Source organism: Corvus cornix, chromosome 14 (genome assembly GCF_000738735.6).
Source record: "Corvus cornix cornix isolate S_Up_H32 chromosome 14, ASM73873v5, whole genome shotgun sequence".
In the NCBI taxonomy this organism is placed as follows: Eukaryota; Metazoa; Chordata; class Aves; order Passeriformes; family Corvidae; genus Corvus; species Corvus cornix.
Window position 1 is genome coordinate 8,869,488 of NC_046344.1, and position 27,568 is coordinate 8,897,055.

Here is a 27,568-nt window from a genome sequence, read left to right on the forward strand (position 1 = left end):
AAGAGTCCCTCAGGAGCCAAGAGAGCAGAGCCCTGCCAAGGAGGTGGCATGGGTGTTTCTGAAGAATAAATCTTAGTGGTAGCACACTGGGTACCTTGTTACCAGGCAGAGTGATAAATTAGGCAGCTCACGGAAGAGCTACAGAAATTATGAGGTAGGTGGAGGATCTATCTAATAAGTAGGGATTACATTACTGAAATCGGCAGGGCTTGGCTGAGTGGCAGGTGAGGAGGGAGGAGGAACCACAGAGAGAAGGGGAGGGATGAGAGAGAACAGATGATTTACAGGGACTCACACTGGGCGTTGCTGCTTCCAGCAAAGGGCAGTAGTGACTGTCTTGGCTCCATGGCCCAAGAAGGCCATGTGAGGGAGAAGGAAAGGGAGAAGAAAATCACCTTGGCTGGTGCTCAGGGGGAGCTGAATCCCCTTCAATACATGGTTGCAGAGAATGGACTGCCCATTCCCTCTCTGAAAGCTACGACAGTGCATGAGGAGCACCTCAGAGCATGGTGTGAGCCAGCTGCCCGAGGTGGAGCTGGGAGGCTGCACGCCTGCAATGGCATCTGGCCATAGACAGTCATCGCTGGCCTGTGAGGAAGCACAGGGGGTGTCCTGCATCAGGGGATGGACTGTGCAGGGTTGCAGCATGTGCCCCAGCTCCTTAGGCAGCCACGCTGCCCAGCTGGGGAGCCCTCCTGGCATGGCCCATGCAGATGGTGAAGGGCATTTTAGAAAGCACAGAATATGTTGGTGAAACATTTCTAATCCAGCCTCCTGATACAAATGTGGCAGCAGGCCATGCAGCAGATGAGCTGTGTCCAAGGCCCTGGGCTCTGCACTGTTTGTTAAGTATGTCCCACTTCTTCCCATTTCAGGATTTCCCCCAGTGCTGCAGGGAATCTTCCAGCACCGAGTGAGCAGGGCACTAACAGTGGGAGTCACAGGGATCAGGTGGCACAGTAGGGAGGCCAGGTGGTCTCCTGGCTGTCCTGTTACACATTTGTCCTTGGCTGACTGGCTACATGGTGTCCTGATGTCTCTTCAGCCAGCATTGTGCAGTCCATGGCAGCAGCAGGACATGGCCCTGCTCAAGTTAGAGCTGCCCTGGAGGAAGCCCTGGCTGTGAAGCTGAAGCCACACAGTTGGGGCTGGTCTCTGCATGATGCAGCCTCTGCAGCCTCTGCCACCCTCTGCCAGCCTTTGTCAGCCTTTGCCAGCCTCTGCCAGCCTCTACTCCCATCAGTCAGTCTTTGTCAGCCTCTGCTACCTCTGCCAGCTTCCATCAGCCTCTGCAGCCTATGCCAGCCTCCACCAGCCTCCAGCCCTGGGTGTCATGCCCTCATCAGGGCTGGGATCAGATAGTGTGACTTCTGAAACTGGGATCAAAGTAACTCCGTGACCATAGGTGACCTCTGCCTCCCTCTCTGCCTCAGTTTCCCTCTCTGCAGCCAAGTGATGATATAGTCCGATACTTGCAAATCTGAGGCAGCTTCTCTGTGGCTGCTGTCTTCCCCTTTCTGACCATCATCACTGCTTAGCCCAGGGTGGAGACAGCCAACTAACACTGTGTTCAGCACGGCTTCGTCATGTCATCCTGTTGTGCAATCAGTGAAGGGCTGCCTGTGCAAGCCCTGGTCCTCATTCTGTAAGAACCGAGATTAGAGTGGGAGATTAGCTCCTGATCCTGGGCAGATAGAGCCACTCACCCATTTACACCGATGAGTACATGACAGATGGGGCGGGCCCTGCAATGCCCTTCCTACGGGGAGAGCAGCCAGTCCCATGCTTACTAAGATCGAGGGCATGTGGGAGGGAACTGGGGGCTTGGACCTGAGCTTGCAGAGAGGGAGGAGGCTGCTCGGGAGGTCTGACCTTGAGCTGCAGCCCCCCTGAGCAGGACACTGCTCGGGCTGAGCCCTGTGCAACCCTGCTGCCAGGGCCGAGTCCCTGGCGGTGCTGGCTGCCCCAGGCTGGGCTCAGTGTGAGCAGGGTGACACAGCCTGTGTTTTTCCATCTGCATCTCCCCAAGGAGAGACAAGGCTGGCTCTCTGCAGCACCAGAGGGATCTGGGCGGGCAGTGGGTTGATTGTAGGAAAAGTCAGGGGGAGGAGGGAGAGCCCCAGAACTGCAAGGGGACGTTTAGAGGGAACAGATCTGTAATTCAGGTGTTCAACAATGGAAGGAAAATTCCTGGTTTCAATCTTTTCTTGGCTTTCCTAAGGGCTTGTTTGTCCCAACAGTGACAGCAGAAACTAAAGATCCTGAAGCTCCTGCATCCCCCCTGTTTGCCATAGCTACTCTGATTGCTGGTAATGGGAGCCAGGTGCCTTTAGCACCTTTGAGTGTTCTAAGGCAGACTTCAGGAGCTGGTGGGACCTTGAGAGACCATCTGTGCCACCTGTGAGTGCCCCTTTTTTCCTCTCTTGCCTCTGCTAGCACACACCTCTCAGGCTGACTGGCTTTCCCTCTGGCTCCACTTTCAGGACTCTACACTGCATAAATCATGTTCTACAGTGTATTTGTGGCACATGCATTTTTCTAAGTCCAAGAGCTGTTCCTTTTTTTATAGCAACTGTGAACAGCGTATCAGTGAAACAGTGGGTTTGGTGCCTGAGCAGCTTGCCCAGTGATGTCTTCTTCCACCGTTGGTAATTGTAGGTCAAGGAAATGAATGTAGGTTCCCAGACTGTGCAGTTTGGATCACAGGAGCTACTACTAACAACCATCAGAATTACCAATGATTCTAAACCTGAAGCTGTTTCCATGAATAGGAAAATGCTTTGACAGAGTGGAACGCCACTGCAAAACATCTTGAGTGTCTTCTTTGACTGGAGTTTAAATGTCATTGCAGTTTTACTGTCTTTTTGCTATTCAGTATATATTTACAAACTTTATTCATTCCCTGAAGGAAGTAGAGCACTGTGTGCATTAATCCACATCTTTTCAAGGTGTTTCCTTGCTTCTGTTGACAAGTAAATAATGAGGAGGAATTATGGGAGGTTAACCTCTGAAGTTTCCTGAAAAATATATTCCTAGTGTTTGTAAACGTCAGGAAACTGAGGTGATAATCTCTAAAAATTAGTCCTTAGCAGAAGCAATAATTGGGATATTGGCATGCAGAGATTCTCAGGCCAGAGACTCTCCTATAGGGACCACATCCTGCCTCACAGCTGGGCCCAGCAGGACCAGTTCTTTACAAAGAATTCCAGTTGCAGTGTTTCCAAGAGAAGTGTCCTGCAATATTCCTTCACAAATTATTACAAAAGGAAATTACTGTCCTTGTTAAAATACACCCATTTCATTGCACTCAAATGAGTCTAATTCCAGCTTCTCTTCAACAGATCTTATTAAGCCTTTGATAGATTAGAGAGCCCTTTCCTGTTAGAGGGCTCCTGCTCTGTTCGGTGCTTGTGAATGACAACAGGAGCATGGAACTAGAAGGGACAGCTTGGGCCATCAAATCCCATTTCCCTGCAATTGCTGGCAACGATGTTATAAAGTCCATTTCAAACTCAATCTTAAAACTAATTGCATGCCTTGCCCCTACGCTCCTCTCAGGAATCTGTTCCAGAACAACATTTCTCCCACTGTTAGAAACCACCTGATTTCCAGCCAAAAGTTATTTGTGCCAACTCATACCTCTTTGTTTTTGTGCCAGCACAGACTATTATCTGAGGCCATTTTCCTCCTTTCTTGGTGCTCATCTGCTCATGTGTTTAGAGAGCAGAGACATGCTCTCCAGCTCCTCTCTCACTTGGCCAAATATGCCCGGGTCCCCTCAGATGGGCTCTGCAGTCTGAGGACTCCTCAGAGTCCAATTCTGTCCCTGCTCCTCTCTCAGTTTCTGTTCCTGGAGCAAAGGTGTGAGAATACTGGAGTAGATGACCCCATGTCTAAGCAGCGAATGCGCTGGCACTCAGTCATCTCTGCCTTGGAGTGGAGTTCTGTTTCCCCTCATGAGCCAGGCCACCAGCCTTTGCACAGCACCAGCTGGGGCAGCAACACCTCTGAAGGGGCTTCCCAGTCTATTATGTGTGAAACATGGCTCTAACTGGAGCCTGGTCATTAGCATGTGCAGTCAGACCCTGGCAGCTGGTGCAGGGAACGGCTCTCAGCTGCCTACCATGACTTAATGTCACGTGTCTCCATAACCAAGATTCTGGGACAAATCTCAGCACTGCTCTCCCTGTGGAGATGAGAGCATCACAGGCATATCACCCAGGTGGGGCAGCCACAAGTCACTCCAAGTGATGGGAACTTAGAAAAAACTGCATGCAAGGGGTGGCTGCTCCATGTTGTCCACAACAGAGTTCCTTCCCCTTTGTCAAAACCAACTGATCTTGATCCCTGCCAAAATGTAGGGCATGAACTAGGTGATGCACCGACCAACCTACCCAGGAAATTCCCAGTTGGCCTTGCTAGACTGGTCACTGCTGCCTGCCTTGGAAGTGCTCCCATTGCTAATTGATGTGCCTTGGAGGGGCAAGTCTGCAGGGTAAATACAGAAGCCTTTAAGAACAGAACTGTCAAATAAAGTGTTACACTCCATCAGCTCCTATTGCATCCATGGCTGAACAGCACTAGCCAGCACTGGATAACACTCAGATCTGCTCATGGATGCGTTTGACATCCGTGCAGGAGAAATACACACTCTGTGATGAATCAGGAGCCGGAGCCCAGCAGCAGGCATTTAATGCTGAACCATTTGTTTTAGAGGGCTTTACATTCCGGTTATAAAATTTCCTCTGGGCTGGAAGCTGGTGCCCAAGAAGAAATTGTCTCTCTGTTCGGTATGGCTTGCTGTAAATCCTGTTAGTCTCCTGTGCAGCACGTCACGGGAGCCGGAGCCACAGGGATGTCAAGCTGGGGCATTCTGCTAAGTGCTGCAGTTTGGGTGTGTGCTCAGTGTCAGAAAGACCAAAGCACTGTGACTTCATTAAATAGAGTCTAGTTTGAGGTTTATCTTATATTTTTAGAACTGAAAACTATTTGGGTTTTGGCTTGGGTTGGATTGGGGTTTTTTGATACCAGGAAACTCGAGAGCAGGCTTGTGGCTGCCAACAGGCTCTCAGTGGGTTCTCCAGTTTGGAATAAATGTATCTCCATGTATGAGAAGGATTCACCTCTCTCAAGGTAAATCCATACATCCCAGAACAATTATATGAGAGGCCATGTCTATATGCTAAGCAGAGCAGCCAAGCAAACCTGCTCTGCCCAGGTCTTCCTGAGAGTGTCTGTCTGTCCCCAGTCCTGCAGTGTGATCCACACTGCACCTACTGGGATTCTCATTTAAGGTTCAAGCCTAATTTCCAAATTTGCAGCAGACTTCCTAGGGGCTAGGGCTGTCCAGGATAGGAACCATGCTCCTCCCGGTGAGCTCTTCAGCACCTGAGGGGACGCCCAAGGCCAAGTGCTGCTGCCCAGGGGTGCAGCTGTGCTTCTTCTCCAGCGCTGGGGTGGGACACTGTGAGAGGCAGCACTGTGAGCAGGGGGGGACGTGAGGCTTCGCTTCTGTCAGCTCGAGTTAGTCCCCGAACATTCACATTACTGTAATGCAGTTGAAAAGGAATCCACAAGTTACAGGAAATGATTTACAGGACACAAGACACTGCATTTCAGAGGTCTCATGTGTGCCATAAAAAATATATTATGAAGGAATAATCTCCATTGGAACTGGAACTGCACAGGGAGAACACATGTCCAGCTGAGAGCAGCATTGAGCTTTTGTTCATTATGGGAAACGTTGGTGCTTTTCCTCTTTTTTTTATGAATACATTTCTCAGCAATGGGTAACTACCTAATATTGGCACTTAATTTTTGTTTCCAAATGTTGCTTTTGCAATGAGACCAAGTGTAGCTGGGACTCCAAAGGCACGTTGCTCTGGTGGAGGTGGCAGTCCTGAGGGATTTAGGTCAGGCGAAGAGTAAAGTCAGGGCTCTGAATTTTAGGAAAGCAAACTGCCAACTCTTCAAGGAATTAGTCAGTGTGACCCCTGGGAAACTGCCCTCAGGGAGAAGGAGCAGAGCAGAGCTGGCAGGTCTTTAAGGACACTTTCCATAGAGCACAAGAGCTCATGATCTCCAGAGACAAGAAATCGGGCAAGGAAGGCAGAAGTCTGACATGGCTGAGGTGGGACCTGCTGGTCAAAATCAAGGGGAGGATGGAAATGCACAGGCAGTGGAAACAGGGAGAGGTATAATGGGAAAAGTATAGGGAAACTGCCCAGTTGTGTAGAGGTGGAAGCAGGAAGGCCAATGCTGGAGCTGAGCTTGGCAAGGGACATATAGAATAACAAGAAGGGCTTCTACAGGTATGTCAGTTGAAAAGGGAGGTCAAAGAAAGCAGTGACTGGATAAGGGGGAATGGCTTTGCACTTACAGAGGACAAGGTTAGATTGGATATTGGGAAGAAATTCTTCCCTGTGAGGGTGGTGAGGCCCTGGCACAGGTTGCCCAGAGAAGCTGTGGCTGCCCCATCCCTGAAGCGTCCAAGGCCAGGCTGGACGGGGCTTGGAGCAACGTGGGATGGTGGAAGCCCATGGCAAGGGCTGGACTCTGTGACCTTGAAGAATCGCTTACAATTCAAAACATTCCATGATTCCATGTTCCCTATGCAAGAGCAAGGTTTGGAATGGGCTTCCCCTGTAAAACGTGGGCAATCCCTGGGCTTCCCCTGTAAAACCTAGGCCACGGCTCATCAGCTGGGGGAGCACGAGGAAGCTCCGCCAGCTCTCTCCCATCCAGCCTCAGCCAGAACACCTCTGTGTGATGGAATGCACAATCCAGCAGTTTCCCAGAGTGGTGAGTGGAGAAGTGTCACTGCCTCCAAATACTTGTCCTGCTCACAAGCAGGATGAGGTACACAGCATTCACAGATGCACAAGGCTGGAGACAGTCTGCATTTTCCAAGTGCTGGCTCAGAAGTGCAGCTGTGGCCCTCGCATGTATGAACACGTAGCTGCTCTGCAGCTTTTGCCACTGGGGTCAGGTGCTGGCTCTTTCCGTGATCTGCAGCCCTCAGGTAGTGCTGGTAGTGCAGGTGCACAAGGTTAGATTGCTGCTCATTCACCTGTGAGGGTTTCAGCAAATAGCCATGTTCCTCCACTCATCACTGTACATGGCACTGCCCGCACTGTTCTGCTGTGGGGCAGGATGCCAAGAGCTGTAACATGCCCCGATATCCTAGGGCAACACCCATGATGGAGAGACTCCTGGAGACCCCAGACGAGGTATAGGAGAAAGCTGAGAGACAATAATGCATTTCTTCCCCTCACAAAATCCATCCTAAAGCCAAAGCTGAGAACTGGAGGTGGGAAGTGACAAAACGTGGAGCTGGAAAGAGGTGATGGCTGCTCCAGAATACTGTGAGGAGGGAAGCTGTCAGCCTCAGCCTGCTCCACCAAGGCTAGGGACAGAGTTCCTGGAAGAGCATCGTGCGAGGGTGTAATTGGCCTCATCTACTAGTGCAGCTCCTGGCACCTAAACCATGAACCCTCTACGCTCCAAATTAAGTTCCTGCCTGCCCCTGCCCACGGTCTGCCACCTCTCCTCAGGATCCCAGGAAGAAGGCAGGCTACCCTAAGAAACTGTCCTCTCTGTCCCAGATCCCTGTAGGGCCAGAACCAAGGGACCTGGGCCCTGCTGCATGGGGCTGTCCCAGAGGACCTGTCTCTTAGCAGCTGGAGGCTCTGGACAGGAGCCATGGGCTGGGGACAGAATAGACCTTGGGGGAGGTGGAGGGGAGAAGGCCAGAACAAGGGGCCAAGGAGCTGTGGCGCAGTGATTTTTGCAGGGGAAAAGGAGGAGGATTTGTAGCCTACAGCTGGCACTGCCCCTGTTTCTGAGGCCCTGCGTCCTCCCTGTGCCGTGGGTGCTGACACGGGTGGATGTGGCACGGAGGGTGGGTCTGGGCAGCAGGTGGGGCAGGCGGGGTGTGGGGCAGCGGAGGGCTGTCCCCGGCGAGCCGGGTTGGCCAGCGGGACTGCGGCAGCCGGGCCTGCCCGGGCCGGGGGTCTCCGGGCTCCCGCGCCGCCTCCCGCCGCTGTCCGCGGTGCTGCCCGGCCGCTGCCCCGCGGTGCCGCCGCCGCCGCCCGGCCCGGCGCGCTCCCGCGCTCTCGGCGGCGGGGGCGGGGGCGGGCCGGGCCCTCCCCGCGCCGGGAACGCGCTCCCCGCCTCCCACCCGGCACAAAGTTTCGCGGCAGGAACTCGGGCGGCAACAGTGCGGAGCCGGCGGCACGGGAGCGCGGCCGCGCGGAGCCCAAGCGCCCCGGTACCCGGCGGGGGCCGGCGGCCGACCGTGCCATGCGGGCCCCCCCCCGGCGGCGGCGGGCGGGCGGGCAGCGCGCCCCATGCGGCTGGGGCGGCCGGGCGGCGGCTGACACCATGTGCGCCGGTGCCCGGGGCGAAGGAGCGGGGAGCAGCATGTCCCCCCCGCCCAGCCGGGGGGTGCCGGGCGGGCGCGGCTCTAAGGGGCCCGCCGGCGCGGAAGCTCCTCTGCATGTGCAGCCTCTCCCTGTGCCTCACCTACCTGTGGCTACAGCCTGATGGGGGCACGGTCCGGCCGCCCTGCGCTCCCCCGCCGCGCTCCCTGGCTCGGCGGCTTCCCGGGGCCCCGCGTTCCCCCACCGCCTCCCCGTCACGGTGGCCCCGCGCTCCCCCGCCAGCGCCCGGGCAGCTCCGGCGCCCCGGTCCCCTCAGCCGCTCCGCCGCGGGCCTCCAACGGCAGCCGGAAGGCGCGGCGGGCACCTGGCTGCGGACGCAGCTGGCCCCCGGGGAGGTGATCACGGCGCAGAGCGGAGCCTTCGAGAGGGGACCCCGCAGGAGTCGAGCACCACGGACGAGGAGCTGAGCCGGGCCGGCAAGCCCGGGCAGCCGCGGCGGCAGCGGCAGCACCACGCCGGACTACGGGGAGAGCGGCTGCCGCAAGCCCTCATCATCGGGGTGAAGAAGGGGGGACGCGGGCGCTGCTGGAGGCCATCCGGGCACACACCCGACGTGGCGGGCCGTGGGCACCGAGCCCCACTTCTTCGACAGGAACTACGAGAAGGGGCTGGAGTGGTACAGGTGAGGGCGGGGGACTGCGGGCGCGATCCGCGGCGGGGGGGAGGAGGAATGCGCTTCCGTGCGGGGCGGGGGAAGCTCCTGTGTGGTCCCGGGGGTCCTCTGTTCCCCCGGCGGGACCCGGGGCGAAGGCGCGGGCTCCGGGATCCCGCGTGCTTCCGCGGGGACGCGGCGGGTGCGGAGCCGGAGAGCCGAGCCGCGATGCCGGGGCAGGCGGGAGGTCGCCGGGGGCCGCGCCTGGCAGCGGTGGCGATTGAAAACGCCGTGTTCTGGTGGGAAAGTAGGAAATCTGTAATAACATCCCTCTCGGTTGGTCAGAGTGTGTGAGCAGACCGTAGCAGTTCAGCTGTACTCGGTGTAAAATACGCCTAAATAGGTCGGTAATTAATAATTACTGAAATAAACAAGATCGCAAGTTATTCCAGGTGCTGCTAGGGCTGAAGGATGCTACCTTCCTGCGAGCACAGGCTTTGCTTCACAAATAAGGTTTACTCTTTATTCAACAAGTTCCACGTCAGGAAGTTTTCTCCATTGACAAGATCTAATTCTGTTCGTGAAGAAGTCTCTAAATACTGTTGTCTGATGGTGGGTAACATTTTAAAGGAGTTTTATGTTAAAAGTCCTGGTTATTAGAAAACACTGGACTGCAGTAAGGAAGTGTTAAGTGTCTTGGCAGGTTTAGCAAATCAATGGATTGTGATGGCTCAGTGTTTCTCTTTAAAAATTTCTGAGCAGAATGCAGCACATCAGTAGAACTTTAAAATTCTCAGTAGTTCTGTAGTTCACTGTTCAAGACAAACCGTACTGGTTCTTGATAAGAAGTGATCTGTGGCTGAGCTGGTGAAGTTCTTGTTGTGGTTAGTATGGCAGCTGCTTAGTTTCTCTGAAAATGAAGCTAAAAATAAGAGGCAGCAGGTTAGTTACTGCCTGGATTATCTGGTCACTCTTTATTAAAATAAAGTACATGGTCTTCGTGTCAGGGGTATTTAAATGTGAGAAACTCCAGGCAGTCTTCTGTGGGGATTGTGGAAGCAAAGTCTTCGTAACACTTGGTGTGGCATCCACTTGGCTCTGGTGAAATGCTGTGGGATTTTCTGGAGGGATTTCAAGAAAGTGGACCTCAGCACTGAGAAAGTGAGGTGGTCCCTGAGAGTGTTTTCAGTGTGCCGCTCTGATGGGAGGAAGAAATAAAGGACTGGCTATGGTTATTGTGTTTATAGATATAATTTCAGACACAGTATTTTGTTGTATTGAATTTTCCTGGAGGAAAGGCTTACCTTGAAAAATAAGTTTAGAAAACTTGCTAGAAGATGGTAGAAAGTGGCGTATAAAAAAAGTTTGGTTTTATTCAAAACAGGCAGAAGAAGATCAAGCACTGAGTATGATGAGTAGCTGCTTTTTCATCTTTAAAGTCAAGCTACTAGAAAAGGGCTAGTGAGTGGGTGTAACTCCTCTCGTGGAATAAGAGGCACACACAGGTTTTCATTTGCAGAATTACAGTTTGATATTTTCCATCCCTGCAGCAGCTTTCTGGTGTGTGCAGCTCATTTCAAGCCCTGGAGCTCTGCTGCTCGGGGGGGAGAGGTGGGAGAAGAACAGGTTGGGGCACCCTTGGTGTGTGAGGGTCTGGGCAGAGCAGGCTGTGGGATGGATGCTCTGGACACAGGACAAAGAAATGACTCTGCTGCTCTGTTGCTATTGCAGCCCTGGCTGCCTGACCTACAGTTACCTTCACACCTGCCCAACCCCAACACGTGCTTCTCCCCCTCTCCTTCCAAGAGTGTTCAGCCTTGCAGGGGCAGGACGCTGCTGTTGGCCTCAGCAGCAGCCACAACTTCCCTGGTGCTGTTCTGGTGCCAGGCTATCGTCATGGACTGGCTTTTAGTGCCGTGCAAACACAAACCAAAAGCAGAATGGGGAAAGATCGCTGTCCATCCCAGCAGCTGTTTCTTCCTGACCTTCTCTGAAATTACCTGATTGAGTGCACCAGGGAGGCTGACAGCTCACAGCTGTGTCCCAGGTAGAATAATTGGAGATTTTTCCTATCCACAGAAATGTCAATGTTCTTTTAGCAAAGAAGCAACTATTGAAGTTTTTACCAGCCTCTCCTTATGGTGACTTCTGCATTATACACTGTGAGCTTTTACGTTGTCAAGTTTTTTCTTACATAGTGAAATAAGGGAATGGCAGACCTTCAGGGTTCCTTGTTCAGTCCCAAGATTATCTCCTAGCCTCGAAGAGCTGGAGGGAAGGGAAATACCTTCTCCACCTGTGAAATGGAGATGGCACCAGGGCATTGCCATTTCTCTGTGTGTACCCCATGCTGCATTGCCTGTGTCTGTGCTGCCTTGAGATTGAAAAGCCTTGAACGCTCTGGGTCTCTGTCCAGGATCTCTCCCAGCCACTGGAGATGCTGCAAACACTGGGCCAGGGGACGCCAGCTTTGTGCTGCTGGGGGCAGGGTGTCATGTCGGGATGGCAGTTCCACACCGTCTGCTCTGTTTTTTCCTGGTAACCTGTAGGGAAAGCCGAAGGTTTGTATGCTGTGTCTGACTAGCTCAGTTCATGTGGCAGTTGCAAACAGAGGTCTTCCCATACATGTACTGGTGCAAACTGGACTGAGATTAATTTTGGTTAGTTTCTGTTACGCTGCCAGAATTGTTTGTGTGGTTGCAGTTTATGATTCTGTCCATCCTAATGCTGGGCCGTCTGAAGGACAAGTTCCATGGTACAGCTTTCCTTAAACAGCATCCAATCTCCCTCTGCCGTTCCTTTGTAAGTCGTTGTCTTTAACTTGCTCCTTCCTTCCCCAGGATATGGCATCTTTCCTGCAGGAGCTGCCGCTGAGTTTTATCCAGTGTCCAAGTGTCCCCCTGCTCTCTGATGTGCCCAGGCACAGAGTGATCTCTGCATGTCCCCCGTGGCCAGGTGGGACTGCAGGCATTTGCTCTCTCCAGTGTGATGCTCATGCCTCAGTGGGCATGTCCCATGCTGTGAGCTCTGCCCTGAGCTATCCTGCATTTGGAAAAGCACTGAGAGCACAAAAAGGATGGCAGAATGACAGAGAGGCCTCTGAGGCCAGGGAACGGAGATTACATTCACAAATGCTCATTATAAGCACAGACAGGCGCATCATTTGGGTTATGCCTGAGTTCCCTGCCCGGGTGTGGATCAAGGGCACACAAGTGTGTAGGGATGTTGTGGATAATGGGAACTGCAAACTGCCCACAATATCCAACACCTGGACAGGTTTGTCCCCTTGTGGTGCTGGGGGCCGTGGTTTGGCCTCAGAGAGGAGAGAACCCAGGGAGCTGGGCAGGGGTCTGCAGGGGAGCCCTGGAGTCGGTGTGGTCCCAGTGGCTTTGTGTGACTGGAGAAGGGGGGGGTGATCCTGTTTGGTACTGCGCAGTGGCCATGCTGCCATGCACCAGCACTGTTGGTGGTGGGCAGAAGCCTTGGGATGCTCAGATGCTGCTGGTGACTGGTCTGGGGACAGGTGGCTGTGTGAAGGGAGTGGGAGCTCTGAGCACCAGCATGGGGGGGCTTTACTTGTGTCTTTCTGCTGGTGCAAATGACCAGCACAGGAGACCTCATCAGTTGGGCACCCTTGAGGTTCTCTGAGCTGAGTGGAAGAGCCCAGTGCTCCCAACCACCATCCCCAACTGCCTGCAGGCTCAGCATGGTGAGGGGGTTCAGTTCTGTCACATTACGTTTTCAAGGCTGTCTTGACATCCTGCCTTTAGCAGAAAAACTGGGGATTTGTAACAGTATTTTGAAAACAAACTTGCAGTTCTAACACGAATATGATTTCCATAACACAAAGAGAACACCTGATAGTGGTGAGTTGAAATTGAGTTTTAAGGTTCACTGATTGGAAGAGTTACATTCTGTGTGTACATGCACATTGCTTTACTCCTTGCTTCTTCCTCAGTGGAACCCTCATGGAGAGGCTGCAGCTGTATCTGTGAGTAGATCACATTCCCCTCTCTGCCCTGGGCCTGCAGTGCTGAGCACTTGGACAGGGTGTAGCTGTGTGCGTGGAGTGGTCCCGCTGCAGGAACAGTCACCATGACAGGCAGTGGAATGGCTTGCACGTCTAATGCTATTTGCACCACCTGTCTGGGTTTTTTGGAGTGCTCTCCCAAGCAGTCAGGCCTGCATGTTATTTGGTGAGCTGCTGCCCTCATACAAATAATGAATAATGCCATGACAGGGAGCTCTTCTCTCAGTGATAAACATGCGCTCACGAGTCAGCGGTTCCGTGGGGCTGCTGGCTGTGGCTCTGGAGCTGGCACACCCAGTCACATCCCTGTGGACCCTCAATTTGTCTGTATGGGGGAGGCAGCTGTTGTGTGTTGTTATTGCTGCCGGGGGCTCTGCTCCCCATGGGGCCATCTCACCTTCCTTCCTGTGCTGACCTGGAGGCTGGGGCAGTGGGGCCATCCCTGTATGCCCAGGGATGACCCAACCTTGGAGTACCTGGCTTTTGCTGCCATGGCTGCTGGCAGGAATTGTGTCCAGGGATGTGTGGGGGGACTCTTCTTCAACATCCCCTAACAGCTGTTGGGCAGCAATAGCTTGGGGCCGTTTCAGCCTCATCCCACACAGTGTCACCTTGCTGTGAGCTGTACCTTGCTGTGAGCTGTAATTGTGTTGTTGGGTAATGCCTGTGCTGTTCTGATCGGCTCAGGGCATTCAGGAAATCAAACCCTTTCCATCAGCACTGAGAGCCTGTGCTGACAGCACTGTGGGAACACCTACAATGGGCAGATGGATTGGGGTCTGCTGCTCCCCACAGGCACTGCTGCAGAGCCTGGGAACTGCTGTGTTTCTCTGCAAAAGGCCTTCCTAGAGTGTTGTACCCACTGCACTTTTGGTAACTTAGGGAAAGTGTATTGATTTTGTTTCTGGGCACTCCTGTGAGTTGGCTTTTGCTGAAATGTAGTGACTCAGCTGCCTCTCTCCTCTGTGGATCCAGTGTACTGGACTTTGCTGACACCTGGGTTGGGTCTGGGCTGGGGACTGCAAGCAGGGGTCAGGCTCTGTTCTGGTTGGCCCCCATGTTTCACCCATCTGGGGATTGATGAGAGGCCACTCCAGCAGTAGGCATGGATTTTCTTCTGCACCCAGAGCTACTGCAGTGAATCTGCTGTGTGCCAGAGCTGGGAGTCTCCTGGCTCTGCCCCTGCCTTGTGTGCTGGGCCAGGGGAACCCACCCTGTACCCTTCCTGGGCAGCAGTTGTCTCCCTCCTTTCTGCTCTGTTTTAGCTCAAGGAATGGGATGAAGGAATGAATTGTGTCTATTTGTGGTGTTTTATCACCTGATGATGGTTATCCACAGGCTGCTCAGTTGTAGCCATGGGAATGGCAGCTGCTCTCAGCACCTGCAGCCCCTATGTGCTGCGCTGGCTCTTCCTGCAAAGAGGGTGAGAGAAGTGCCAGGGCCAACACACTGGCAGGATGGTTCCGGAGCACCCGCTCCCACAGGGCTTGTCACTGCTTCTGCCTCCATGTGAAATGTATTTGTAGTAGACTGTGGGCACAAAGTGCTGAGAGAAGGGTGGGAGCAGGAGGGGGAGGCAGCAGGGTGCTCTCTGTGCCCCTTGGCAGCCCCCAGGCACCGGCCCCACTCCGCCTTGGCAGGGCAGTGACTGACCCCATTCCCTCAGAAGGGTGGAGGGGAGTGACCAGGGCCACGTCCCACCACCATGCCTGACTGGGGTTCTGCCCTGCTCCCACTCTGATCACGGTGTGTGTGGGGAGCCTGTGAACAGAAGCAGTGACACAGCTCCCTTGGGAGGGTTACGGACACAGGGCTCAGCACAACCAGCCACAAGTGCTGGGGATGCCTCTTACAGTGACTGTTGGAACATCCCTTGGAGCATGTAGGAAACTGGCATATGTCGCCAGCCCTGAAATCATTGAACTGTTGCACTGTAGTCTCAACAACATCCTTTCTCTAGGATTTTGCTCAATAACCCACTCTGTAAACACTCTGGTGCTTTGCTGCTAACAGTTTAAGTGTTATCTGTGATGTCAAAGTTTGTGAGCTTCGCTCTCTTTGTGAGTGCAGTACTGCTCATGCACGTAGAGTTACAGAAAACTCGAGAATAGGCCTGGGGAAAAAACAGCCCCTTGGAGAAGCAAAAGGGGAAGTGTTGGGTGGTCACATTCTCTGGTTTAAATGAGGCACCTGACCTGTGCTTGCTCCCTGGCTCAACAAGGCTCACTCTGCTCTGTGCAGAGCCCAGACTGGCAGAGAAGGACCAACAGCTTCTCAAAGAAAGTTATGGGCAAAGGCTTTAGATTTTCAAAGTCAAAATTCCAACACGAATTTGTGACACCTTGTATCGACAAAGGTCAGAGTCTTTTTCTTTTCATGGGTTTCTTTTACCTCTTCTTGTCATGGGGACTCCTTTTCTCTGAGTCATTATTTCATGCACTTCAGCAGAAATTTTATTGCTTTGGGGGCTGGGCCAGTTCATGTGGGACATTTCTCACTGCTCGGAGTGTGATACACAGAGGTAATTTCTTTCAGATGATCTTTGCTTGAAGTGGTTTCGATGAATTGCAAAGGGTGTGAAGGTATGAGCATGAATGAATGGCTGAAACATTTGTGTGGAGTCCAGGTGAGGAACCTGCACAATCAAGCTTTCCAGAGCATCCAGTGTGGATATTGTAATTTCACTGTCCTGTGCATGTGAGCAGCAGTTCATTTTAGCCTTTTTATCCACTTATTAAAAAGTATTATTTAGGGTTGTAAAAGGTTTAAATTGGTTTCCCCTATATTTCAAAAACTTTAAAGGAAACTCCAGACTGTAAGAGGCTTTTCAATCACAGTGAGAAATTCCTGTTTAGATCAAAAGTGCCTGTCAGGGGTATGGGGGGAGTGGCTGGGCAGGATTGGGCCCTGACCCTGCCAAGAGCAGCTCCTCTCCCTGTGCATGGCCAAGCTGTTGCCCAGACCCTGCTCCACGCATGATGGCACGTGGACACTGCTCACCCCGTTTGTTAGTTAGGTAGCTGCAGTTTCCAAGCTGAAGGAGAGTGTTGAAAGCTGACTGTAGAAGGCTGGGGAACGGATTCATATTTATGAAAAGGAAGAAGAAAAAAGCCAAAAAACACCCCTCAAAAAAAACCTCCAAGCTTCTTTTTTCAAAGTCTTCCATTTCCCTCCCCAGTGTCAACACACTAATTTAGTAAATGTTGCAAGGCATAGTATTTCCCCCCTTGTCGTATTATACATCCAGGCATCAAGGATGGATCATAAACTTGCTCTTTATGGCTTTAACATTTCAATTGCTAGTCACATTTTATGTAAATGAAGGTATTTACCTTGACAAGCTCTCCTGTGAAGTACAGTACTTCTTTACAGAATATATTTGGCAGTATAAACAGGCCAAATGCTGGGGGTGGATACAAAATTCACAATTGATTTTTACAGCTAGGTAGGATCCTCCCAAAATACACTGGAGTTGTCTGCTCCAATCTTGTCAGTGCCTGGAGAAACTGAGGCAGGGGGACCTGCGGGAAGAGGAAGTAGCAAAGGGACATCAGTTATAGCCACCGACCTACAAAACAGAACTAGCTTTGGATAAAAATAACTCCATCTGCCAGACTTTATTTTGTATTACAGAGATTGCTGTAACACATTTCAAGCCAAAATCTGATTTCCATTCCCTTCAGAGCCAGGCTGGACTGGACTTGGCCCCCTCCTTTATTAGCAGTAATGATTTTGGATTCGAGCAGAGCAGCACTGCTGTGGTTGCCCAGATCCACAGTTCTCCTTTGTTTTAGTGTATTTCCTTTCATTTTGCATTGAGATGGGTACAGTGATGTATTTAGTATTGGTGTTCATCCACATCTGCAAATAACTTTATTTCAGCCTCAGCTCTGCCCTTTCTGTATTTGTTCTTGATGGGCACTCATATAATTAAGCTGAGCCCGTGAGCACGCCCGTGGGAAGCCAACGTTAGCATCAGGACTGGGTGTTGAACCATGCTTGGATTCCGCAGCTGGCAGCAGGAGCTGCTGCCACCCAGCCAAGGGGGAGACAAACCCACCCAAACTGTGTGATACCAACATGGGGGGTGCACCAGCCCCAGAGGCTTTGAGGCTCTTCCAGGTGCTTCTGTGCCCCAGGAGGCTCAGCTGCTTCCCCCCCCACTCCCCTCCCCTGCCATTCAGGGCCCACCACTGAGCCCCAGAGATGTGGGAAGGGGTCACCTCCCAGCTCAGTCCTGGGTGGAAGGTGCTGTGTGACAAACTGTCAATTACTTGGCTCTGGTCCTGCTTGTTCAACAACAAACTGAGCGTTTTCCATCCAAAGTGCTGACTCAAGAAATGCTGGTGGCAGAGCATGGATCCTGAAGTCATTGCTGCTGGAGGTCTTTAACTGGCTATTGGTTCATCCCTCCTCGGTCTGTTCCCCCAGGAGCGCCAGAATCGATCCCACAGTGCTGCTCCCCTGCACTGTCAGTGCTTGCACCTTCAGGCTCATTTTGGGGCTCTTCATTTGTACCTTTTTAATTCCCAAATTACCAATCACCACCTCTGCTCCGTGCTCTGTGGCACTGGGGTCCGCAGAGCAGAAGGGTGCACTGAGGGACACTGGTACCTCAGGAAAGGACTCTGGGTACCCTAGAAAAGGGCTCTGCCTTCTCTACATGAGCTGATCACCTTGCACAGAAAGGCAAATCCACAGTCAGGCATGAACTAGAGGAGCTCCTGGGCGCTGGGCCATGTGTTTGGGATGGTGATTTCGCAGCGTGAGGGAGGATGTTGGGGCCATGGGTGGTGCTGGTGCTGAGCTGCACCTCAGAAAAGAGGGTGTTACACATGCCTGGGACCCAGCAGTGAAGGGAGGGCACTCAGCAGTGTTCCTGCTCTTGATCTTTGTTAATGGGTCCCCCAGAGAAATGGGTATCTGGCCAAATGAGCACAATCCAGGGCATCCTGGCACCTGCTGCAATCGCTGAAGTACCTGTGTGCATGACCCCCCAGGAGCTGGGTCGGGCAGGGCAAACCCCAAAGGGGCTGGCACACTGTGGAGGGGCACAGACTCCAGGGCTGGCACAGCCCCTGAGGTGGGACAGCTGTTGTTTGGGCTGCTCATCCTCCACTGCCAACGTGGGGAACAGGGTGCAGGAGCTCTGTTGCTGGGTCTGCCGCACATGCCAGGATCTGGAATGATAATGGCTCCTTACTCAGCTCAAAATCATCTAGAACCCCCCCCTAAAAAATCAAAGCACTGTGAAAAAATGCCTGAGGCTACAATTTCATTGGTAAACTAAAGCATCTTGCTGAGAACTTCATAGACCCAGCAAATCATAATGCAATTTCCTATGCAAAAAGGGTTTACCTCTAACTAAATATTATTCTGCATCGTTACTCATCGTAGGGAAATTATTGCTCTCCTAGGTTAACTGACTGAACTTTGGAAATAGAGCTGCAAGCTTATTGTACAGACGGGAGCTTGACTTTTATTGCTCCTAAATTGTAGTGATACTGTTAGATGTGAGTAAAATATACACTCCATTAGAAAATATTAAAGTTTGGTACCACTTTAAAATTAAAAAAGATTAAAAGAAGCATTTCTGCAGTCTAGCCCACCATGAAATTGGAGTCTATTTGGTATGTGAAATGTGTAGTACAAATAGCCTAACAATTAATGACAAAGGAAGAGCTGGGATGAATTTATGGCTCAAACTACCCTGGATTTCACAAGGCTGGAGTGGCAGCAAGGGAGATGTGTTATTAGATCATTACAGGCTTTTCTGCTAGAGCCACTGCTGCTAAAGTTACAGCAAGGTGTTTTATTATTGCTCTGTTCCCACATAATACTCTGAAGCACTCTTGTCTTGGGATATGGTTGTCTCAGTGGGAGGCGATCTACATCTCTGCTGCAGATGGGTTCCTTTGGAAAACCTGATCAGGAACTCCTCAGCCATTTTTTTGCAGTAGGCAGTGGTGAAGAAGTGCTTTCCCACGGCCAGGCTGTGTAAGGAGCTTGTTTATTAGTGTGTAAGTTCAGAGCTGCTGGCTGTCAGCGGGGTGATGGATGCGGGAGCGGGGGAGGGCCCCATGGCACCGTGGCAGGTCCGTCTCCTGCTGCCCGGTTCAGGGTCCTTCCCCGGGGTGCTCTGGTGTGGCATTGCCCAGTGCAGCTCCCCCCATGACCCCTATTAACTTTTTCTAATGCTTGGAGTATGTTGCAGGCAGAGGTGAGCCTGAAGCTCTTTGCTGTGCCCAGAGGGTAAGGATTTGGGATGCTGGTGTAGGGAGGAAGGGGGGGCTCTACAGAGAAGTGGATTTCACCTGTGCCTCTGTCTTCCAGTGAGCCTGGGGAGAGCTGAGCCCCCAATTACCCCGAGGCTGGGGAGACACCCTCATCCTGCAGCGCTGCTGCTGCTGTTGGGGAGGGTCTCAGCTGCAGCCCTTCCCCTCCCACGTGTGGCTGTCAGCATCCAGGAGGGACCCGGGCACTGTATGGCCCCACCAGCACACCCAGGCAGCTGTGTTGTGCCTTGGGCTCTTTCTCGGGGTGGGGAAAGTAGATTGAGGTAGGACTGGTGTTTTGGGTGCCTTTGGGGTGCCTTTGGCACCTGTGGTGCCAGGTGAACGTTGTATGGCCCTTGGGAGTATAAACTGCATTTCTAATCCAGCTTTCTCACCTTGCACTTCATATGAGAGTCATCTTGTACTGGTGCCTCTGTGCTGGAGCATAGAGTGCAGGATACATATCTCCTTCTTCATTAACAGGATTTATATTCTTGGTGTTCCTTGCTGGATGACTTAGTATTGTAATGAAGAACATGAGTGCTGCCTTAATTAAAATGTAACCCCCCACATTAATATATATGTTGCCACTGAAAATTAAAATTCACTGAAAACTGAGTTTAAAAGCTTGTGGCAGGTGTAGCTGGTGGCATGTGAAAGGTGAGGTGATTTGGGGTGAAGTGCCCCAGCTCAGCAGCCCAGCCATGCAGGACCACGCTCAGCCCATGGCAGGGTCTGAGGTCAGAGCTGCCTTCATAGCCCCGCCAGCCGCCTGCCCAACTGCCTGGGGGCACCAGAACTATCCCAGGGCTATGTGCTGCCACCTGCCCTGTGCTCAGCACCTGTGGGAACCTGTGCCAGTCCTGGTGCTCACTCCCAGGATGGTCTGTTTTACCCGGGCAGTGCAAAGCAACTTAATGAACCAGAGAATTTGTTCCATAATATTACTTAAAAAAAAAAAAATCTTGCAAATGCAAACATTCCAAGCCTGTCTCCGAGCTGTGCATGCATTGCCATTGGCAGTATGATCAGTTATGAAGATATTTTGCATTCAAGGATTTGCAGTTTCTAGGTCCATGAATATTCAGGCTCCAGCTCGCCCTTTTTGTCTGTGCTCCACACCTACCCTTTTCATTCCTTTGCTCCTTTTTTTTTTTCCAGTGGATTCAATTAGTTCTATTTGCTGCTTTAGCAATAAAACAATTCCCTCTGTGGCATTAAAATGAGTTTCTTTCGTTATTTCATTTGGCTTCTTGTTATATGTGGAAGGAAGGTAGGGAGCTGTGCTCTGTGCCCCAGCTCACAGGGGCTGCCAAGCCCTGGAGGACATGAGATGTACTTGGGGCAGCATTAGGAATTAATGAAGGGCATTGCTGGTGCAGAGCCGCAGGAGCTGCACTGACAGAGCCACATTCGGAGCCACCAGGAAAATGTGACCGGTCCCAGAGACTTTCAGTAGGACTTTGGCACCTGAGTCACCGCAGCTTTCGATGTGCTGTGCTCCTGACCATGCTTGACTTGTTGGGTCTGGTCAGTTTTTGCACGGCCTTTGCATTACCTGTTGGTAATGAAATGCAGGGACTGCTCCCCTGTTTGGCTTAGATGAGGCACAAGTCAATCTGAGCTGAAACATCAATTAAACCAGCAGATTGGTCTGTGGAAGCAGCGTGGCTGGTGCGTAGCGGCAGGGGCTGAAGCTGGTCGAGGGTCTTGGTCCCATTTCCTCCTGAAGCAGAGCCAAGTGCAGTGTGAGGAAAGCACAGAGGCACTGAGAGAGCCAGGATAGCAGTGACTGTGTGGGCAGGGTGTACAAAGAATTACACACAGTGCCAGAACACTCTCATCTGGCTACTCTTGGAGTGCCCTTTCAGGGGGCTGCAATGGCATTGGGAGTGTGTAGTGCGGACAGACCCATAAATCATTCCTTTCACACAGTGCTGAACGCAAATACTATTAGTGCACTGTGGAGCATCTAAGTAGAGAAAAGAAAAAGGGAAGATAGAGGAAACGAGATTTAAATCTAATTGCTTTTCTGCCTGTGTTTCACCACTGTTTAGCTGGGACATGATGAAATGCAGTGGAGGAGAGCTGACACAGGTGGGAGTGGGAGCCAGTGGTGTTCCTGCTCCTCTGCCCTGGACAGCTGATGCAGGTGTTGAAGGTCAGTGAGAGGAGATGTGGCTTTGTGTATTCAAAATTATTTTTTGAATTAGTTTTCCTCCCCTTTCTGTGACTGGGGAAGGTTAAACCAGTTGTGCTGATTCCAGTTCCTTTTTCATTCTGAAGTTAAATCTAAAACCAAATGAGAATTTCCAGGCTGGTGGAGGGGCTGCAGACCCTAGAGTCTGACAAGCACCCAGATTTTTGGAAAAAGAGGTTTGTGCCTTTCCTCTCCCCACAGAAAGGCCTAAGCCGCTCTGCAGCGGAAAGCGAGCGACCACTGGTGCTGGCTGCCTCCAGATGGAACTGAGGAATCAGGCAGGATGGGTGATTGCCAGTATGATGGGTTAGCGACAGCAGGTTTCAGAGGGACAAAGTGAAGGAGCTGAAAAAGGAAAGGTGTCTAATAGGGATGGAAAACCATTTTAAAAGGAAGCAAAATTAGAGTGTGCACTAGGGTAAGTAGGACTGCAAAGTTCCGTAATTAATCACACTGTTGGAACTTGGAAAGGAAATAAATGTGATAAAAGGATTTGTCCAAATAGATTACAGGCAAATTAGAAAAAAAAAAAGAAAGGTGGGGTCATCACAGCCTTGGAAATTGTGCTCTTCAAAAATCTTCAATCATTCTCACAATCAATTCTGCGTTTCTTTAATAGCACTGTCTTGGATTAACCGCTGCCCGCATCCAGACATTAAATGAAGTATCGAGTATTTGTCTCTCAACAATACACTTGGAAATTGTTTATTTCCCTCCTTGTCTTTTGCAATGTGTTTCAGTGCTGTAACCCAAGCTGAAACCCAACTTGCCTGAGGTGCCCAGTGCTTGGTCCTGCAGGCTCCCACCCCAAGGATCTGCAGCACAGGAGGGTTTTCTCATAAACCACTTGTTTGTTTGTGCAGACAATTACACTGGCTTTGCTATACAACAGTGTGTTTCTCTGTAGCAAACAATCTGCTTTATGGGTTTTCCTAGGAAAATATCAGCTCGCTATGCTCACTAATATGATTCAATTGTGTTGTGTTATCTGACCTTTAAGGAACTTGCAATCTATAATGACATGGTTCTACAGCGGAGCCACTAGTAAAAGCCCTGGCTCCTGGGGAATTCCGGCTGCAAATAAGTGAAGCCTGGCTACAGAAGCAATAACAAGGCACTTTAACCCCTTGGCTGCTGGCCTGCGGGGGTGGGTCACCATCCCCCTGGCGAGGTGCTGTAGGGATGTGTGTGTGGGCAGCTGGAGGTGGGAGCGCAGCTCTGTGTGTCCCATCCAGGGGCCCCCAGACCTGGTGCCTCTCACCCCTCTCCCCAGAGGCATGGTGGGACACAGGGGACAGGGAGGGGACCCGCTCTCAGCCAGCAGAGCTGTTGGTGTTGGCTGAGCTGAGCAGGCAGGAGTGGGTCACTGGTGCCCTCGTTCCCGTGTGCAGCGCTTGGCAGCGGGGCAGCGCAGGCTGTGCGCTGCCGCCTTCGTGCGTGGTGCCACGGAAATGATTAACGCTGCTATCATTGCCACCCACCCACCATTCCCGTCTGCCCACTGTGCTCCGGGCACCCTGCCACGTGTGGAGGCACCAGCAAGCTCCACTACAGATGGGGGACCCCATGTGTGTCTGCTTGCCCTCCTGGTGGTGTGGGGGTCATGTCACTGCCAGTGCTGGCTCTGGGCTGCCACTGGAGAGCGTGGGACTGTCCTGATCTGGCATAACATGGCCTCTGGCCCCCCATCTCCCTTCTGATCTGCCAATGTCCCAGAGGGATGCAGTGCTGCGACCCATTGACCCCATGGCACAATGGAAGCTCAGGAGCCAAACTGTTATGTGCCCACATCATCCCTTAGCTCTGGCTGTTCTTCTCGCACTTGGAATTTGTCTTGCAAGGTGCTTAGGGGAGGTCTGCAGGTCTTGGTCTCAACCAAGACTGGAGTGACCCCTGGCTCGTAGATCAAATAAGCCTGTTTTCTCAGGAAGGGATGTGCCACGTGCCAGCTCATGCTGCTGGTCCCTCCCTGCATCTCTTCCAGCATGGCTGGGAAGACCTCAGGCTGGAGCAGGACACGGTGCTGTTGAGGAGCCTTGGGAAGCCTTGGGGTGTCTGTCCACAGTGCTCTGTTTGGCTGTATTTTCAGCCCACTAATCACTGTCTGATCCCTCTGATTGCTTCTATCTGACCTCCCTCTAAGGCTGAAATGTGTTACCTAAGAGGCATTTCAGGGATTTTATTCAGCTGAGTGAAAGATGGGAGATAGGCAGGAATCTGTCAGACCCAGGAAGCTGGCAAGAGATGGGGAACTTGAGCAGAGAAACAAACTCTCCAGAGATTCACAGAATGATGTGGGTTGAAAAGGACGTTAAAGATCATCCAGTTCCAACCCTCCTTCCACCCAGGTGCAGGGTGGTGTGGCTGGAGCGCTTGCTGGCAAAGACTGAGGCAAAAAAATTTTAAAGGATTGGTTCATCAGAAGCTAAGGACAGCCTGTGCCAAGTTCTAGGTGCTGGGTTTTAAGAAAGTTTCTTCAGTCTGCTGTATCGGCTTTTGGCAGAAATCTTTGCGAAACGACTTTTCCACTGAGGAACAGGAGATCAGAGTACTGTTCCCTTTAACACTTGAGTGTGCATGAACTTGCAGGGATATCGTTTGAAGCTCTGCTACCCTTGTTAAAGGTCACTTTTTGATCCCATCAAATACCCTCTTTACCTGGAGATAAGATTTAAAAATGAAAGACGAAAGAGAAAGGGCTTAAGGAAGAAGGAGAAGCGGGAAGCTGGCTGAGCAGCCTGCGCCTCACTGGCAGCGGGGGGGAGATGAAAGCGGGCGCTGGCACAGCTGGGAAAATGGCTCTGCACGGTGGGGACAGGGTAGAAACAGAGGGGCCAGGGCATCTCCAGGGCTGTGGGGCAGCCCCTCGGCGCGTGTGGCACCAGGAGCACTGATCACCCTCTGCTGCTGCTGCTCCCTTGCCCTGCCAGAGCCTGCTGCCGCCATCGCCACAGCGCAGAGGAAGGAAACCGCGCTGGGCCAAGGTCGTGGCTGAGGTCAATAAATTATACATGACAATTAATCTTAGAAACCTGTGATTCGGGGGAGAAAGGCGAGGACACTGCAGATCCTGAGCTGGGCTGGCAGGCAGATGCCTTGGCTCCATGTCAGCCCGGGGAAGTCAGTGAAAAACAAGTCTGTGCTGGGATGCTGTGAGTCGGTGTGAGTCACTCAGCACGGCTGGCACACTCTCGGTGCCCTTCCCGGCACGCAGGGGGGTGGTGGCTGTCACTGCCTGGGTCGGGGGCTTGTTCCCACTGCCCTGTGGAGTGGCTGGGCTGTGGTGCCCACCGTGGGAGCTTCTCAGCCTTTGCGGATGCTGTGAGCCCTCCATGCTGGGGCTTCAGCAATTGTTTGCCTGTTACAATCAATTCCCATGTGAGATGTTTTAAAATGTATAACTGTCTCTTTGAGACTACAGCATTCAGCAGGTGGTAACACTCAGAGCTTTTTTTTAAGTCTGTATTAAGGATTTACAAAGGAAACCTTGACTTTTAGATTGATTTTTAAATAAGCATATATTTAGCTGTTAGTGCTTGAAGTACATATTGGATTATATTCTTCTGCAAACAGAATATTCTAATTGATCTTGCTAATAAATAATGAAAGCCAGCCCTGCTACATATAATTCAAGGTTACACTGCATTTGTATTAGCAGCACTGGGGAGTTTTTTAATGCTTAAAAGATTATTTCTTTTGAATAAGGAAAAAAATGGGGGTGGGGGTGAGACTAAATGCTGAGCTTTTCTCTAGAATTTCCTTTTGTTGTTTTCTAAACTGTAGTTAGTAAGTGTCACTGTTTGAGACCCTCCTGTACATATGAAGCTATACCTAAAAGCCTTTCCCTCAGCCAAGGATGTGCAGCACAGCCCTGGCTGCCTGCAGCTGGCCCTGGGGCTGCCTGGTGGGTGGGAGGGGGCCAGGAACCCCGGGGGAGGAGGGCAGTTCTGCCTCGGGGACCTGAGAACAGTTGGAGGATCGATGTTGCTGTTCAGCCTGTCATTGATCAGCGCTGTGATGGGTCACTTGGCTGGGGCAAGAGCAGCTTCTGGGAGCCTCTGGGATGGGACAGGTCTGGGCCCTGCACACCCTGGGGACACAGAACTGCCTCTGGGGCTGGGCAGTGAGCTCCTGACAAGGGTGCAGAGCAGCTTTGTCAGCCAGTGCTCTCTGCAGCCATGCTCCGGCCCAGCATGAGCCAGGGACACAATGGCTGCCTGGAGCTGGGGCACTCAGGGTGCAGGTTATTGTGGTTTGCAGATGTGGTGCAGGTTCTTGGAGGCAGAGCAGGCATTAATCACCCAGTGACATTGCAATTACCATAGCAGACAGGGCATTTATTTGGCATTTAAGTTGCAATTAGGGGAAATAACTATTTCTTCCCCGTTCACAGAAGTTGCAAGTTGCAGCTGGCCAGCTTTGACCCAGTGAGTTTGGGCAGCTCAGCTGCATTGGCTTTGCCACGGGGCACAGAATTCTTGTGTCCAGTGTAGGTGATGCCTGCTGTTACAGGGACATTCACAGCAGCTGTCCCCACTCCATAACACAGCCTCTGCCTCTGGGGTGGCGGCAGTGACTGGAGCAGTGGAGAGGGCAGGGCACCTAGCCCAGGGTCACGCCATCCCACAGGGACCACGGGTCAGGGACACAGGACAGTATTGCTCCCTAGTTCCTACAGTATTTCTCCAATCTCAAATGCCCTAAGCCTGAGGACCAGGACAGAGGCCAGCCAGGCACCCAGTGGGGACTGGCAAAGGATAAAGCTGTGTGGCTTTGCATCCCACTGGCTGCTGGAGGGAGAGCGAGACCTCCAGGGCTAGGGCAGTGTCCCAGGTGGCCAGTGGGTCAGGGCTGAGTGGATGCAAAAGGCTCCATTCTGTTCCACACCCCTGAGACCAGCAAAGCTTCTCATTCCTGAGCAAAACCCTGCGTACCTCGTGGCTGGGACCTGCCGCTCCATTCCCTGTTGGGGATAGGGCAGGGATCCATGGCAGCACATGTGTCTGCTGACCCTCTTGCTGCCTTCCTGCTCATGCTGCAAGAAGCCATTTGTTTGTGGAGTCAAGAGTGGTGCAGAAGGATGAGCCAGTGCCGGTCTCCCAGGCAAGAGGAGACATTGCTGTCTTCCTTTTCCCATAGGCAGCTGGCAACCACTCTCCCACTAGCTGGAGTGACAACATGATTGGCCAGGAAAGGCAGCACAATATTAAAGAGCTGCTGACACCTCATGGGAAATTCACTTTAAAATATTTTATTTAGGTGTGTATCTGTGGATTTTTCTGCTTCTCCTCCCCTTGCTCCACACCTCAGGGAGCACGCTTTGGAGTGCAGGCACTGTGCTGAATGGGGTCTCGTAGTTCTCAGAGGGGAGAGGATAAGGACACAGAGCCAAGCCCATAGAGTGTCCAGAACCCCCATGCCATCTCCCATGCCTCCAGGGCTGCCTCATGCCCAGCACACCCAGGTGTGGGAGCAGATTGACATGGAGCTGCAGAGCCCCATGGGCTGCATGGGGTTGGTGTCCTGGGTGGGAGCAGAGAAATGGAAGGTCATGGGATGAGGACAGATGGACTTTTCTGGGCCTGGCCAGGATGAAAGGCTGCTGTTGATGGCTGTTTATTAGCAAAACTTCTCATGGTTTTGCCTTTTGTCTGTTCCAGGAAGTCATGATAAATATGGATGTGAGTGCACAGGGAGATGGGATGGTTAATTAGAGTGGAGGGCTGGGAGTGGGATCTCCTGGGCTGTAATCTCACCCTGGGGAGGGAGCCAGTCCTGTGGGGACCCCCTGCATACAGCCAGGCTGTGGGACCTGGGGCTATGGACGTCCCTCTCCATGGATCTAATTGTACCTGCCTCCCAGGCTTGTTGTGTGAGTTGGAGTTAATTAATGCTCATAAAGCCACTCGGCATCTTTGGAGAAGAGCAAAGGTATTGTAGGTGCTGTTATAATTTACTAGGCAATGCAATTAGTTTAATTTCAGAGAGTTATCAGTCAGCCAGCCCTTTCCACAGTCCCTGTGCTGTCCC

At 52.1% G+C, this 27,568-nt stretch overlaps 1 protein-coding gene across 1 annotated transcript in view; it reads left to right on the plus strand.

The window, feature by feature from the left end:
- The first annotated feature begins 8,340 nt into the window (after nucleotides 1–8,340).
- Nucleotides 8,341–27,568, plus strand: part of HS3ST4 (heparan sulfate-glucosamine 3-sulfotransferase 4) — a 54,792-nt gene continuing 35,564 nt past the window's right edge. The window contains 10 exon segments of the mRNA XM_039560524.1: nucleotides 8,341–8,469; nucleotides 8,471–8,549; nucleotides 8,552–8,601; nucleotides 8,604–8,724; nucleotides 8,727–8,809; nucleotides 8,812–8,859; nucleotides 8,861–8,909; nucleotides 8,912–8,944; nucleotides 8,947–8,984; nucleotides 8,987–9,063. Of these exon segments, the coding sequence (XP_039416458.1) occupies nucleotides 8,383–8,469; nucleotides 8,471–8,549; nucleotides 8,552–8,601; nucleotides 8,604–8,724; nucleotides 8,727–8,809; nucleotides 8,812–8,859; nucleotides 8,861–8,909; nucleotides 8,912–8,944; nucleotides 8,947–8,984; nucleotides 8,987–9,063 (665 nt within the window). The 5' untranslated portion in view covers nucleotides 8,341–8,382.